This window comes from Fukomys damarensis, unplaced genomic scaffold (genome assembly GCF_012274545.1).
Source record: "Fukomys damarensis isolate Sample0158 unplaced genomic scaffold, DMR_v1.0_HiC HiC_scaffold_39, whole genome shotgun sequence".
NCBI classification, from domain to species: Eukaryota; Metazoa; Chordata; class Mammalia; order Rodentia; family Bathyergidae; genus Fukomys; species Fukomys damarensis.
In genome coordinates this window covers 56,378,747-56,395,059 of record NW_022900951.1, presented here as the reverse complement: position 1 = coordinate 56,395,059, position 16,313 = coordinate 56,378,747, and the positions used below count along the sequence as shown (strand labels likewise).

At 41.0% G+C, this 16,313-nt stretch overlaps 1 protein-coding gene across 1 annotated transcript in view; it reads right to left on the bottom strand.

The window, feature by feature from the left end:
* Gcna (germ cell nuclear acidic peptidase) overlaps positions 1-16,313 on the bottom strand; it is a 39,561-nt gene that overhangs the window by 2,077 nt on the left and 21,171 nt on the right. Inside the window, exons 5-9 of the mRNA XM_033760484.1 lie at positions 8,784-8,866; positions 6,466-7,149; positions 5,968-6,043; positions 2,748-2,892; positions 638-776 (exon numbers count right to left, since the gene is read on the bottom strand). Of these exons, the coding sequence (XP_033616375.1) occupies positions 638-776; positions 2,748-2,892; positions 5,968-6,043; positions 6,466-7,149; positions 8,784-8,866 (1,127 nt within the window). The remainder of the gene's footprint in view (positions 1-637; positions 777-2,747; positions 2,893-5,967; positions 6,044-6,465; positions 7,150-8,783; positions 8,867-16,313) is intronic.

Below are 16,313 nucleotides of genomic sequence, written 5' to 3'. Positions count from 1 at the left end.
GTGCACACCTGTAATCCCAGCGCTGGGGAGGCTGAGGCAGGAGGATTGCTGTGAGTTCAAGACCAGCCTGGGCTACATAGTGAGTTCCAGGTCAGTCTCAACTACATAGTGAGACCCTGTCTCAAAAAAAAAAAAAAAATCCAAACAAACAAAAAAAAAGAGACAAGGCCAGCCAAGTGGAGTAGGAGCAGATTACACTGGCCTAGAAAGCCAGGCCCCAGGCACTGAAAAGCCCTAGGAAAGCAACACAGAGGTACACAAAAGTTTTAGTGCAGCAAGGAGAAGTGAGGAGGTAAGCACCCATTTCTGGGTGAAAGCAAAGATGGAAAAGAAATGATGACAGGAGAGTTATTGTGAAAGGTGAATGAATAGGTATAGAGGACCTTGAACCTCAGCTACTGTAAGAATGGAGATGCTGCCTCCTGCAGGGGGAAAATGCAGACAGAAAGGTAGGCCTGGTAGAAATGGATGAGTTGGATTCCCAGGGATGGTGAGACGTCCCAAAGTAATGTTCTCTAAGCAATACACAGTAGAACCGTCTACCTGGGAAGGCCAGTTCAAGCAGTGACACAGGCTTCTAGCTAAGAATAATTGAAAAGATGAGGAAAGAGTGCTGAGACACCACTTCTGTCATTACCTGCAGAGTCACAGACTTTCAGAGAAATCTCAATCTTGGCACAGCGCTCCTTCTTCGGGTACTCTCTCTCACTAGTTATGCAAAAGCCAGCAGTTCTCAGCAACTTTTTATTCCAGGTGATGTCTATTTTCTCTGGCAGCTGAGAATGAAAATCAAACAGAAGGGATCAGGAAGAAGTTCTAAGCAGACCAGAAAATATTAACCTCAGAGTTTTTCTTTCTGTAATAAAAAAGAGAAACTTCTTTCCCCAGGTTCTTGGCTTACAGCAAATTGGGGATATATCTATTCAAAGGGCACACAAATCTAAACATTCTGGGGAGAATAAAAACCAACTGGAATGGGGGGATGGGATAAAATAAAATTTATTTAAAAAAAAAAAAAAACAACTGGAAGAGCTGGTGTAGTGGCACACGCCTGTAATCCCAGCACTCGGGAGGCTGAGGCAGGAGGATTGCTGGGAGTTCGAGACCAGCCTGGGCTACATAGTGAGTTCCATGTCAGTCTCAACTACATAGTGAGACCCTGTCTCAAAAAACAAAAACAAAAAAAGCAACTGGAAGGCTGGGTAAAGACAATTAATAGGCAATTAGGACACAAGGGAGACTGTTGAGACAAGGTGAATTAGGACTTGCGCTCTCTTGCATGGAGAGAAGTCAGACAGAGAAGTACAAGTCTGCCTGGTAGAGCACTTGCTTAGAATTTAAGAAGCCCTCCTTTCATTTCCAGCACCACAAAAAGAAAACAAGGGAATGACCAACAGATCTCTGCCTCCAAATACTCCCCAATCCAATCCATACCTACAGGCTCCTGTCAGATTTTTCTTCAGCAGCCACTCCAGGTCACATCTTATCCCTGTAGAGTGGTGCCTAATGATTTTCAGCTGGACTCTTGTCCAAAAGACTGAGCGCCGGACAAGGAAATGTTTTGGGGTTTTATACATTTTTCTAAAAGGGGGTGGTCTCTCAAGTGATATAAAGCTGGGTATGGAGGTTACAGAAGCAAACAAAAAAGTTTTGTTCCTTGAAAATCTGTCGAGAACAAGGCATCATGAACCTTGTTTATAGGACACAGTTGCCAGTCTCATCTGTATCTTTGAGGGCATACAGTTCCTTTTTTTTTTTTTTTGATACCGGGGATTGAACTCAGGTCCTTGTGCTTACAAGGCAGGTGGCGGAACCACTGAGCTAAATCCCCAGCCAATAATTCTTAAGTAATAAGTACAATTGGCCTTCTGTATCCATGGGTTCCACATCCACAACTTCAACCAATCATAAATTAAAAATATTTTTGGAACTGTGCTGAACATGTACCAATGTCCCCCTTGTCATTTTCCCTAAACAATACAGGGTAACAACTATTTACGTAGTATGTTATATTACCTATCATATAGGTAATATAGAGATGATTAAAGAAAATAGGAGAGCTAGGTGTGGTGGTGCATGCCTACAATCTCAGCACTTGGGAGGCTGAGGCAGGAGCATTGCTGTGAGCTCGAGGCCGGACTGGGTTACATAGTGAGTTCAAGGCCAGTCTGAACTACACAGTGAGACCCTGTCTCAAAAAAAATCAGAAAGACCCCCCCCGGAAAATAATTTTTTTAAAAAAGGGATGTGAGTAGATCATATGGAAATATTACACATGAGTATCTGCAGATTGTGGTATTTATTGGAGAGGCCTGGAACCAGTCCCCCATGGATACAGAAGGATGACTGTACTGTTATTGTTCCCATTTCATAGGTGTAGAAACAGGCATAATGAGGTTAAATAACTTCCCCAAGCTCATACTGCTCTTACCATTCCAAGTAGTCAGGCCTCAACACATTCCCCTCTCCCTTGTCACTGCTGTCCTTGTGACTTACCAAAAGGAGCTTCACTTCCTCTAAGCAATCCTACTTCCTCACCACTCAGTCTGTTATTCCTCCCTCTGCTGATCACCTACGGTAATGACCATCTGTTCCGTACATTATAAACATTATTTCCTTCACATGTGCACATCTTCTACACTGACACTTCCCAAGGGCAGGAAGTATACACAGTTAGCATACCACCTGTCCCCCAAGAGTACCATCACACAGCAGGTGCTCAATAAACTCTAATGCATCAATTCTACCTTTTGATCAAAGACAGTGGCGTTAAACAGTGCATAGATTTTCTGAATCAGTTCATCCTTATTTTTCTCGAATTCCTTTCCAGAATACGGTTTTGATTTTTCAATGTCAAGCAAAAAGCATCCAGGTATTTGGCACATAGCTGTCCTGCAAAGGTAAATTCAACTGAGTTTTATATAGCTGAAGAAATAGGTAGAAGAAATGCATGCATACATTAAAGATCAGGCCAAGAAAGACTGAAAACTTGCTACTCCACTCCATCCAGCTCTTTAGATGAGGGCATTTTCCAAGCTTCCTTTCATAGCGTGAGGGCAGGGTTTCCACCCCAGGGGAGTTGATCCCCACCTCAGTAGATACAACCTCTAGCTCTTTCCTGATACCTAGTTCTCAATTTAAATTGCCCAATGCAAATTTCCAACTAACAAGAGTCTTATCTCCAGTGCAGCATACTCAACTGCCAAACTTCTGTGCTAAATGGCTGAAAATTTCAGAGGCATTTTAAATTCATTTTCTCCCTTATTCTATGTTTAGCAGGGAATAGGTATCTTCATCCCAAGGCTCTCCCAGTCAGTCCTCCTTCCCAGCCCCAGTTACCTCTTTCAATTCAATTATATACATCCCTCCAGATTTGCATTCCTAGGCCAGGAGTGGTGAACATATGTCATACATGCCAATGCAGGCTTTTTGTATCACTGAAAGCTCTGAAAGGTTCTCTGTCCTAGGCCATATCAAATTAACATTACCCTCTGCTTTTCACTGACCACTTGGCCTGGCATTCAAGGCCTGGGTCAATCTGGCTCCAGCCTCTATTTCCAGTTACCATTTCCATTCTGGACTTAGCAGGCAACTCAACATTCCCTGGACATGAATTGTGATTTCTCACACTCATGCCTCAGCCTAACTTCTCCCCATGGTGATCCCATCTCTATTTCGATTGAGAATCACCATTTGTGAAGTACAATATAACCTGTAAAGAACTTCCTTTTACATTGCCATATTTAATCCTCACAACCATCCTTCAAAGAAGCCACTACTGTTTTTACCATCTCTAACTTGCAGAAGAGGAAACTCGTGCTCAAGGGTAATTTGCCCAAAGGCCACAGAGACAATGAATCTTCTGATCCAATCTCATGATCTTTCCATTAAATCACAACTGCTGCCCATCTTTCTAGGCCTAATTCAGGTGGCACAAAGAATAGTGTTGAGCACATAAAGAACTCATGCATGAAGTAACTATTTATTTAAAGAGAAGCATTTTTACCTTGGCTAGAACAATTCACAAGTCCAGACAGATGAGCCTCAGAGCTTGAAAGATAAAACAATCAAATGCAGCGAGCTTCTGACTACACTGCACTTCTGAGACTGAGACTTTGCCAGGATGCTTATGGGGAGGAAGAACCCAACAGACAAGGCAAGGGAAGCTAATGCAAGGGTTCTTTCCCCAAAGCCAGACATAGATGACTCAAACATTTCTGCCTCCAATTAGCTAGTTTTGAGAACAAATTTGCATCAGAAAAGGTAGCAGATGAAAATCTGAGCAAAGTGGCAGGCTTCGGCAGAGTATGTGACTTCCTGGTACTCAGGAAAGGCTGACCTTGTTGCTTAGCAAACTTCACCTCAAGTCCTGTGCCACTTCACTGCAGGCTGAGCATGCCCCACATCAGAGGAACCAACAAGACCCCCAACTGGGTACATGAGACACCATGACCAACAGGCAACCTACACAGGAACAATGCTGAGCACAACAGGAAGCACCCAGACTAACACCAGAAGTATCAAAGCAACAGTTGAGTCCAAACAGCCTAGACTCCTTTGGATGAGCCTGACTAATAAGAACACTGAGCACCAGCTATTCCCTTCTTTTGTCATAGTCTCTGGCAAAGCAACCTGGGAGCTACCCAGGCCAACTGTCCCTATAAGCAAATCAACTTAAATATGGATCTAGAAAACCAGAGATGCTTTCACTGACAGGAGTCTAGCGGCTGCCAGCTGTGTGGGACAAAAAGAACCTTTCCTTCAGGTCTAAGTTGCTCTGCTACCCTAATCCCTGGGGTATCATGTTTTTCTCTCCTGTAAGGTACATTTTTTTTTCCTCCTAAAACATAAGCAGAAAAGTTACACTGACTGTGGGGTAAAGCTCAGTGGTAAAGTTACCCCATGTAAGGCCCTGGGTTCCATCCCCAGTATGGGGAGGTGGTGCTCACATAAAATAACAGAATTCTTTAATATTTTCCTTGTTTTGTAAGATAATTCAGATATAAGTATATATTATTCCCAAATACAAGTAAAAACAAAGGAAATTATGCTTTCCGTATCTCTTTTTTTTTTTCTCTTTTTTTGAGACAGTCTCACTATGCAGTTAAGGCTGGCCTTGAACTCACAGCGATCTTCCTGCCTCAGCCTAGCAGTGGGGATTACAGGCGTGCACCACCACACCTGGCCACCATTATCATATTTCTAAGGGAAAATATAGGAACTTCCTAGAATCTAAATGAGAATATGTCTTGATTTTTTGCTTTAAGTATTAATGTGCCTTTAATGACCAGTTATTATTTTCAGTATCAACTATATAGAGCTTAATAAAAATAAGGGAACTACAAGTAATCTATTTTATCCTAACATTTAATCTTTGAAAATTCTCAAGAGGAATGGGGGTATAGGGACAGAGTGAGGGAAAGACCTGGACTCAATCCACAGAACTGCAAAAACAAAAAAATAGCAAGGGTATATGTAGCAGTAAGAATATAACTGGGTTCATCCAAAGCACTAGAAAAGCCTAGAAAACATTCTTGACTGCCCTCACTCCAATTCCAACAAATCAGATAGTGGGTCAGCTCTGCCTTCTCACTAGCTCCCCTGTATTTACCTTGGTTTAGTGTAACCTGGTACCACAAGTCATGTTTGGCTACATCATTTTTTTGACCTGAGTTTAAGGACAAAGGAAACTTCAGAGGCCAGAGCTGCTGTGGGGGCAGAAGGGCCCCATTCTGCCCATGAACTGAAGGGTTCTTGGCAGAGTACTTAGGCCCAGCCACCAGGGGAATGAGGGGGGAGTGACCAATGGCTTCCTCACCCTGCTCTCCATTCAGGGCCAGACCTTGCCCCACCCCCACCCCACCAGACCTCTTTATCCCACTGACCACCCCCCAAGTGCCTAGTGGGCAGCTGAACATGACAAATGTGCAATGAATTCCTGTTCAGTTGGATGTGAGCAGTACATACCCAGTCTCACACTTTTCAACTTTTGCTGCACTGGATCTCTTCTCTGAAAACGCATGCTTTTTTGGTCCACTACCAGCTGAAAGGATAATAGTTAATTTGTACCCTGAAAATTCATTCCATCACTCAATTGACAGGAAGATAAACATTTGGTTTCTGACCAGAATCATGGAAATAATTAAGTTCATGAACTGAGGTACCACTGTATCCTCAGGACAAAAGATGCAGGGAAAAAGGAGGGGGAGGGGACACATAGAACAGTAAATACTAAGATATGGGAACATGAGATAGACAGACATGGGTGTTTCCTATTGCCAGAAAAATCCTTTTCATTGGGATGCCTGCTTCCCTTTGCAACTAGGAGGTTGCTATAATGGCTGAGGACTGACAGGATGGATAAGCCTGAAGACCCAGGCATATTGAGCAGAAAAGGTGTGGTGGGCACACTTGGTAGGTCAGGCACATTGGGTGAGACAGGCACACTTGGCATGACTGGCTTACCAGGTGTCACACCAGATGTATTGTTGGTTTTGCATTTCCATTTCCTTGGTTCAAATATGACTTCTTCAGTATTTGGCGACTTTGGATCTATAATTTCTAGGTCAGCCTCAGGATCAGTTGGTGGTTTGTTGACATTTTCACCAAGATCCTGCTTCTTATGAACATTATCAGGTGAATCGTGCTGGGAGACAACACACTCATCCACTTCTTTTTTATCTGAATAAATTTGGCTGTGATCATGGGAACCCCCTTTTAGCACAGGAATTTCCAATTTGTTATTGTTGCCATTGTCATCATTGTCATTGTTGTCGTCGTCGTCATCATCAATAACATCATCATCATCATCATCATCATCAACACCATCAATGATAATATCATCATCATCATCATCAATAACATCATCATCAATGATATCATCATCATCATCAATGATAATATCAACATCATCATCAACAATAATATCATCGTCATCATCAACAATAATATCATCATCAATATCATCATCATCATCATCAATAATAATATCAACATCATCATCAACAATAATATCATCGTCATCATCATCGACAATAATATCATCATCATCATCATCATCATCATCATCAATAATTACTCCTGGAGACACTGGGGCACTGGTGGTGGGCTGCTCCTGATCAGTGTCAGAAATCACTTCCAAAATCTCATCTGAAATTCAAGGGACATGTCATTTACAAATATGCTCCTTACACACTAAACAGATTATTGAGTACAACTTAAGATGGAAACTGTGACTATAAGTCACAGATAAAAATCATAGTTATTTTAAATTGTTTTTAACTTTACTTCTTTTTAATTTTACTAAGAGCAATGACAGATAAAACAGCAACCAGGCCAGGTATACTGGTGCACACCCATAATGCCAGCACTTGGGAGGCTGAGGCAAAAGGATTGCTGGGAGTTTGAGGCCAGCCTGGGATACACAGTGAATTCAAGGCCAGCCTGAACTACATAGCAAGACCCCGTCTCAAGAACAACAACAACAAAAACCCCACCAGCAATCACACCCATGTTTATAGCAGTATAATTCGTAATTGTTAAATCTTGGAAGCAGCCCCATATATCTATCAGCAGATGAATGGATAAAGACAATGTGTTATTTATACATAATGGAATACTGCTGTGCCATAAAGAAGGATAAACAAATCATCTGTAGGAAAATGGATGCACTTTGAGACCATAATGCTAAGTGAAATAATTCAGACACACATGCTTATCTCATTGTCTCTCTTATATGAGAAATCTAAAATATAAATAAAGAGCAAAATAAAAGATAGGTAATAAGAAACAGGGAAGTAGATCTTTACAAAAGGGAAAGGGACCAAGAGATGGAAGGGAGTGGGAAGGAGGGATGAGGAAAGAGATTAAAAAAAATTAAAACTGGGAGTGGTGGCTCATGCCTATAATCCCAGCACTCCGGAGACTGAGGCAAGAGGATCACTGTGAGTTCAAGACCAGCCTGGGCTACATAGTGAGTTCCAGGTCAGTCTCAACTACACAGTGAGACCCTGTCTCAAAAAAAAAAAAAGAATTAAGATGTGTTATGTACATATACCAATCATATTCTTTGAGTAGAATGATGTTGTTGCATGATAGTTCCCAAACACAGGTCTCCAGACTTATATTCACAGCCAAATAAGAAACTAGAATAAAAATGTGATGTTTCCTTCAAATCAAGTTAAATTTCTATAATGCAAAGGCTTCCTTTTATTTTGTGATTATGTCCTGGCTAAACTTTCAATCCTCTTTATGCAACTATGGAGACAGGAAATGGTATGAAGCATGTTTTGTTTGTTACTTATTTATTTAGGTTTTTTTGGGACAGCTTCCTGAGTGCTAGGATTACAGACATGCACCACCATGCCCAGCTAGCTAGTATGTTTTAAACCATCACCTCCTCCCAAATCTCCATCAGACTGAAAAGAAGGCAGAGCCTATGCTTCTTACTCCTTTCTTCCTCATTATTCCCATGCATAGAGGAGAGGAAGAGAGGAAGAGGGAGCAACAGAGTGGCCTGCATACTTGAGTCTCAGCTCTTGACTTTCTCCCCTCTGCTGCTTTGATGCAATTCTAGATAGGTAAAAGCTCCACTGAGAGGACTCCTGAGATCCAAGGCACAGGAAACTAACCCAGCCACATCCACAGTTGGCACATATGAGGCAAGAAATAGTGGCCCTTGCTACTAAGTGATTCCAAACCCAGAGTCTGAGGACTCTGATCCTGAAACTGCTGTGCGTGAGGAAGCTTCAGAGCCCAACTGCTTCTCTAAGGAGTATACTTACCTTCACTGTTTACTTTGTATATCTTAGCTTTCTTTTTCTTATGAACACATTCATCATCAGACTCAGAATCAATCACCAGAGGGCTGAGCGATGAAACAGGACAAAAAAGGTGAGAAATATGAATGTAACATTCTCTTCATAGCATTCTCTACTCTTTTTACAATAAACACAATCATTTGTCAACTTTTGGTTTGTTTCCCACAGTAACTCTGTTCCCTTAATTGAACTAATCTTTCCATTATTCCTGCTTTTCCATCATTTTTGCTTTTTATTAGTACATGTTTGAAGTACATGCCAGTTAGTCATCTTGGGATTGGATACATGTACATAATACCACAGCTTGTTTCTTCTTTTTTTAGTTTCCTTCCTCTTCCCGCTCGCTCCCTCTCTTTTCCTGTAATTCCCCTTTCCCCATTTTCATTCTTGTTGATATTATTAATCTTAACTCATGTTTATGGCATATAATGTTTACATTCCTTGAGGTTATTAAGTTCCGGTACATGGCATTATTCTACTTATTCCCCCTTCACCTCCTTCTCACCCTTCACGCTTTTTCTCTTGGACCACTTCCCTATTGTAAGAGATCCATCTCCTTGTTCCCTTCTATACATCCTTTATTCTCTTTATTTGTACTTCACCTCACTCAAATGAGAGACAGCACATGGTATTTAAGCTTGTGTGACTGGTTTATTTTACTCAAAATTTTCTAGGTGCATCCATTTCCCTACAAATGTCTCAAATGTATCCTTCTTTATAGCCAAGTAATATTCCATTATGTACAGATACCATTTTTTTAAATCCAATTGTCTGTTGATGGGTATACAAGCTGTTTCTAGGATTTAGCTATTTTGAGTTGTGCTGCTATAAACATTGGTATGCATGTATCACCGTAGTATGATGACTTAAACTCTTTGGGAAAGATACCTAGCACAGGGGTTGCTAGGTCATATTGAATTTCTAATTTGTTTTTTGAGAAATCTCCATATTGATTTCCATAATGGCTGTACTAGTTTACACTCCTACTAACAATGAAGGAGGGTTCTTTTTTCACCACAGCCATGCCAGCATTTGTCATTGTTCGATTTCTTGATGACAACCATTCTTTCTGGGGCAAGACGGAATCTTAGCATTGCTTTTTTCCCTTTGTCTTCCACACTTTCAAAAGGGGCTATCTGAGAGTAACTGGGATCTGTCAGAGCATATGTACTCAAACAACTTTGCTACAGGAGAAAAACTGATCAGGAAAACGTCTAGCTGTCTTCTTTTTGCTGTTGTTCTGGAACTGGGGACTGAATCCAGGGCCTTCGCACTAAGCTATAACTTCCAACTTTTTCTTTTCCTTTCTTTTTTTGAGAGTTGCTATGTTACCCAGGCTGGGCTCAAACTTGCAATCCTCCTGCCTACGTCTCCCAGACTGGGATTACTGATGTGCATCCTTTGCCCATCTTGTCATTCTTTATTTGAGAAGGGTAGAGAGGCAGAGAAGGAGAAAGGCAGTCTTGGAGCAGGGAGGCTTCTCCTCAGTGATACTCTGCAGCCTGAAGCCAGGACCTGCTGCTTTTGTGGACAGATGGGCTCTGGCAGGAGTCATGTGCAGCAATACCTCTGTCTCCCAGGGTACAGGTAGTAAGCACCCCCTCGGGTCCTTGTCTGACCCTGGTATTTGTGTCTAAGGTTCCAGCAGGCAGAAATTTGCTACCCTCTTGTATTTTCCAAATAATGCAAAATAGGTGTGGTATACTTTCATGACAAGAAGGAAAAATACTTAAAATGCCTGTTACAGGACTTGTGTATATCGATTACAGAAAGGAATGTCAATCTATTTTACTATGTTTATTACTTTTAAACTGCCAAGTTGATAGGCATTTATTATCCTGATAACTACTCCAGCCTTAAAATTCAGTCTTCTCTTGATTTTCTGGTACATGGACATTTTTTGGTTCTCATCTCACCTTTCCATCTACTCCTATCCACTCACTTCTCTTTCTCGTCTCAACCACAGGATTTATCCACAGCCGTCTCATGCCAATCCAATTAATACCTAAGAATTGGGTTACTAATCTTATTACATTATGTGCCAGCCCAATCTATTATACCCAGCCCAACTTTTCTTCTGACTTCTACTAGCCCTAATCCAACTTCTACCTAGAGATACTATGGATTAGGGAGGTACTTAGTATGCACAGGTTTGATGATGTCAGTTATGGTTTGTCAATTGTCCATATTCACTAATCCCTGCCTGTGCTCTACTGACTATTAGATGCTTTGAATTATCAGCCCTGCATACAGGCCCCTGAATTTGAACACGTCCAACAATGAGCTCATTGCTTTCCTCCCAAATCTTCTCTTCCTACAGTCTTCCACATAAAGAAGCCACCTGGGACTGCAAGATCTGTGGGTACTCCTGGCAGGGCCCTCAACATGGATCTTCTTTAAATATTTGTTCAATATCTACCTGGCAGAAGCTGGAAGAAACTAATTTTTCTATAAAATGGAATATTACACAACCATAAAGAATGAGAAAATAGATTCATTCATAGGAAAATGGATACATATTGAAGATATGCTCCTAAGTGAAATAAATAAGGCACACATGTGTAAATACCGAATAGTTTCTCTGGTGTGAATAATCTGCAATAATACAGAAGATCCTAATAAGATTACTGACACTGAGAAATGGGAAGAAAGGAGCTAAAGGTGTAGGGAAGGTGTGATGGGCAGGGGAAGGGTAAAAAGGGAAAAGAAAAAAATGTGAGATAATGAAAAGATGGAAATAAAGTGGTTGTAGATGGGGAGCAGAGGAGGGGGTGAAGGGAGGGCAGGGACAAGGGGAAAAAATGAGAATCAAGACTTGTCATGTAGAGGTACAAGATCCCAACAATGAATGTAACTGTACTGTATCCCTAAAATGTACCAATAAACTCAATTAAAGCTGAAAAAAAATTTCTGCTCAAAATCTGGTACATTTTATTATCAAAGAAAGATTTTATTATGAGCAATATTGTAAACCATAATATTTCTTAGAAGCCTTGACAGACCATTTAAGATGCAAATAACAGTAACAGAAATATTTTTTGTTCAAGTCATCAAATTGTACACCTGAAAAAGGGTGAATTTTCCAATGTGAAAATCATACTTCAAAAGCTGACTAAAAATGTGTAATTAATAAAAGCTGATAATTTCCAATTAATGGTTTTATACATTGCCTTATTTGGTTTTAGAATTTAAGCTGACCTCAACTGCTGACTTTGAGTTTTCACTTACCAGTGGCAGGCTTGACCCTAGTTGCTTACATGTTGCAAAAATACTCAACAGAGGGGTTGGGGGTGCGACTTAGAGGTAGAACAAATATTTAATATGAACGAGGCCCTGGATGTGATCCCCGGCACCATAAACAAACAAAAAATGAACTCAGCCTCTTATTAACTTGGCTGGAGGTGAGGCCCTGGGTTCAATCCTTAGCACCAGAAACAAACAAAACATTAACAAAAATTCTCAACAGAGGAAGTCAGAGAAGAAAACATTTTTTTTAAACCTGACAGCACTATTTGGCTTGATGGGGAAAGGAGAGGAAATTTCCAGTTCTCATTCCCTCACTAATTCAAGGAGTTTATGTGGAAACCATAGTAAAGTGACACATGTTTTGGATGTATTCCAGTAATTTTGCAGCACTCCTGATCATTGGCACCTAGGCAATGACACTTCATTTCACTCTGGCCAGAGCAGAGGGTTGATCAACAGAAATAGTGGTAGATAAGGCTGGAAGATAGGTTAGGCCAGATTACACAGAGATATAAATACTGGGTTAGGCAGCTTGATTTTTTTTTTCCAGTACCAGAGATGGAACTCAGGACTCTGTGCCTTTCAAGCAGGTGTGGCGCCACTGAGCTACATGCTTGGCCCTGGAAGATTGATTTTTTATATGAAGAGGTATTTCAATTAGGCATCAATATGATCAAAGCAATGCCTCAGGAGATTCTTCTGGAAATGGTGTGCAAAATGGATCAGAAGAAAAAGAAATAAGAGGGCTAGGGATTTAGCTCAGTTGTATCGCCACCTGCCTCGCAAGTGCAAGGACCCAAGTTCAATCCCTAGTACCAAAGAAAAAGAAAAGGAAATAAGAGGGGTCTACTTTTTTTGACTAGTGGAGACTGGAAGCTAAAGCAGGAGTTACAGAAACATTTTAAAGAAGAAACTGAACAAAGAGGTAATGTGCCAGGAATAAGAAATCTAATATTTTGGACCTGGTTGTAAAGTCAACCATTATGATGCTGATAAGCATCACGGTGATCACAGAGGAAATGTGATATTTACTCTTAAATCTTCCTACCCAAAACATCAAAGTTTTTTCCTTTTAAAAAGTTCAAGTGGGGGCGAGGAGAAAAAAATGGTAGAGCAGTTATTGCCAGCAACTCAGCTTCTCCAGGACTGTGTCCTAGAGTCTGGAAAATAGTAGCTTGGAGAGGAATCAAAGTGAAAGGAGGTTATCAAAGAGGGGGGACTGGAAGAAACTGACAAAAGATGGGGGAAAGGATTAAAATATACAGAAGAAATAGAACACATTTCAGAGAGGGGAGGGGATCCTCTGCAAACCATGGCTGAGAGCAGCTGGTTATAGCTGCCATCTGGGAGACTGAATGAAACTAAAAACTTTTCATTCATGGAGAACCACACTGGGACTGAGGATCAGTGACAGTTGGAACCTGTAAGGAAAACATAGGACACTGCTCCCAGAGTGGCCTGTCCATAATAAACAGTTGGTGAGTGACGTTGGTCCAGGATCTGTTGCCACAATTGCCACAACTGCTGGCAGGGACGCCACTGTAGGGAAGGGCTCAGTATTCAAACCTGGGTCCCAGAGCAGCCCCCTGCCTCTAAGCTATGCTCCACACTGTCAAGTCCCCAGAGTGGATGAGGGAAGGACAGCCACAGGAGACGGCCGGCAGTTGGAGAGAAGGCTCGAGGAAGTCCTGAAGGGCTGGAGCTGGTGAACATGAACCCAGGTCCTGCAGTCGGAGGCCAGGTTCAGCCTGAGTTATATAGGACTGAAGCTCACATTGGCGCCCTGTCCCACTGTATGTGGAGGTCTACAACCAGCACCGTTCTGGGGATGCACTGCCACCTTAGACCTCCTTAGAGTTCCAGCATGAGCAGAGACAGGTCTTAGCTTGAGCTGTGCTCCTTAACCCTAGAGGCTGTGGAAAAGAACCATGTGTCTAAAACAAAATTTTCCTCCTTTTGTTCATTTCTCCATATTTTTATTCCATTATTTTTCTCATTTTTAATGTCTGTGTGTATGTGTGTACACGTGTGTGTGCTTCTCTTCCTCTTGCCTTCTTCTGATCTAGTTTATAGAGGGAAAGTGAATTCTCCTTTGTCTCTTTTTATTCCTTCTACTTTATTCCATATCTTTTCTCTTGAATTCTTTTTCCTGTTTCTTATCCATTCTTTTTTTCTTTTATCTCCGCCCACCCTTTCAATTGGTCTCCTTTTAACTTTTTCTCCAATATTTATATTAGTCATATGATTTCTTCTCATCCCCCTTCTCACCACAGATTTTGTACTCAGTTTTCCCTGTATCCCCAGCTAAATATGTAACATACCTCTACTACCATTAGGATCCTTTGCCCCCTTCTATTTCTTCCTTCTCATACCACAGTGCTGAAAACCTGAAAAACGACCCCCTTTTTTTTTTCTCCCCCTCTAGCATTACTCAGTCCCCAATCCTTTGGGTGCTAGATAATTGATTCTATAAAATTACTGTTGAACTTTTATCATAAGATGAGACATGGCTATTGCATTTAGTGCATAATAGCTGTCAGTCAATCCTTGGGCTATTATGATGCTTACACTATAACCATAGATTTCTTCTCTAGGCTAAAGGGATATCCAAAATTGGATCTCATGGTATGTTCTGAACTTGCCCAGATAGATACCACTATAACTGATTAGCTTATTATTGCTGTAGCTGATATGATAGCATAGGCATACTTCTAACTAGTGGACAATTTTATACCAATGAATCTGTCTATTGATTCCACACTCAGGGAGAGGAGGATAGCAAGAGTTCGTAAACTAAGAACTCAGCCTGGATCAGACTCTGCAAGAATGCCTTCAACGTGGCAGAAAGAAATCCTGAGTCTGAATTAGCTTCAGTATTGCAGTGGAGGGATCAGAGTAGTTATTGTGGTGTGAGCGCTCAGGTTCTCTGGCAAAGAAGCTACCTGGGAAACACACATGAACATCTCATTGGAATAAACTGTGTTCCCATCAGACATCTTATAGGTTTGAATTTTTATTTGTTTCTTTGTTTATTTAGTAATGTGGGGTTATGTTCTTTTTTCTGTTTACTAGGTTTTTGCTTTTGTGTATGTTTTCTTTCATTGGCTCTGATTTAATAGGTATCTAGGTTCTCTCCCTCTTCTCAGGTCCCTATCTAGTTTCTTTACCTCAACCCCTCATAGCAATACTTCTAGCATATTTCTTCATTCTTCTTCCAAACACATAAACTCCTCCTCCCAAGTCTTTAATTTCCCATACTTAGCTCCCTCATAGTCACTCCTTTCTTCTGTAGTATTACCCCTCTATCTTCCCTATCCTAAGCCTCTGGTTCTTCTATATCTTACCTATCCTATTGTCCTCTCTATCAGCAGGATCTGACAACCATATAGCTTTCCTCAATCACAAAGTAAATCGCCTTCCTCCTATATCTTGTCCCTGCCCTGACAGCTATCTTTTAAAACTCTCAACACTAAGCCTTCAAATAATTGAAAGTTCTCCAGTGGAATCGGACCCTTCATCAAACCTTCCTTCTCATCTGTCACTATCCCTCCACTTCAAGCCTCCCACTTAGCGTCTTATACTTCTCATTTAACCCCTCTCTCCACTTCATCTACCTCACTGTAGAACAACTACAATGATAAACTGTCATAATGTTTGTGAGAATAGACAAAAGTGGGAAGTGCACCTGTAAGGACTATCATATAGAAGTATTGCAAAATTGAATCTGTTGATGCTGCTATAATGAGAAGTAATTCATTCTGCAAAACATAGGGATAGATGTGCTTGCTTCAGCAGCACATATACTAAAACATAGGGACAGAGTCCAAATCACTTGAAATAAATAACAGAGGAGTAAATACTAGCTCCGGACAAACAAAGCTGAAAATTATTCACAGGAAGGCAACATCTTACTAAAAATATCCATATAAGCCACAAGCTCTCCTTACTCTTCTAGACTTCAACCTGCATTATCTCTCCTAAAAAGGGAGGGGTAAGAATAAATGCATAAATAATAAATAATAATAAATAATTGATCATGTGGTGCTGCCACCTGCCTCACAAGCCCAAGGTCCAGAGTTCAATCCCCAGTACACAAAAATAAATAATCATAACAAATGTATATATACAACAAAAAATGGATGTAATACACATAGGAACATGGCATGGCAACAGAAGACCCTTGAGGTCTTCAAACTCTCCTAAGGCACAGTAAGGGGTCACAAATGGAGAAGAAAGCAAGTATGAGGT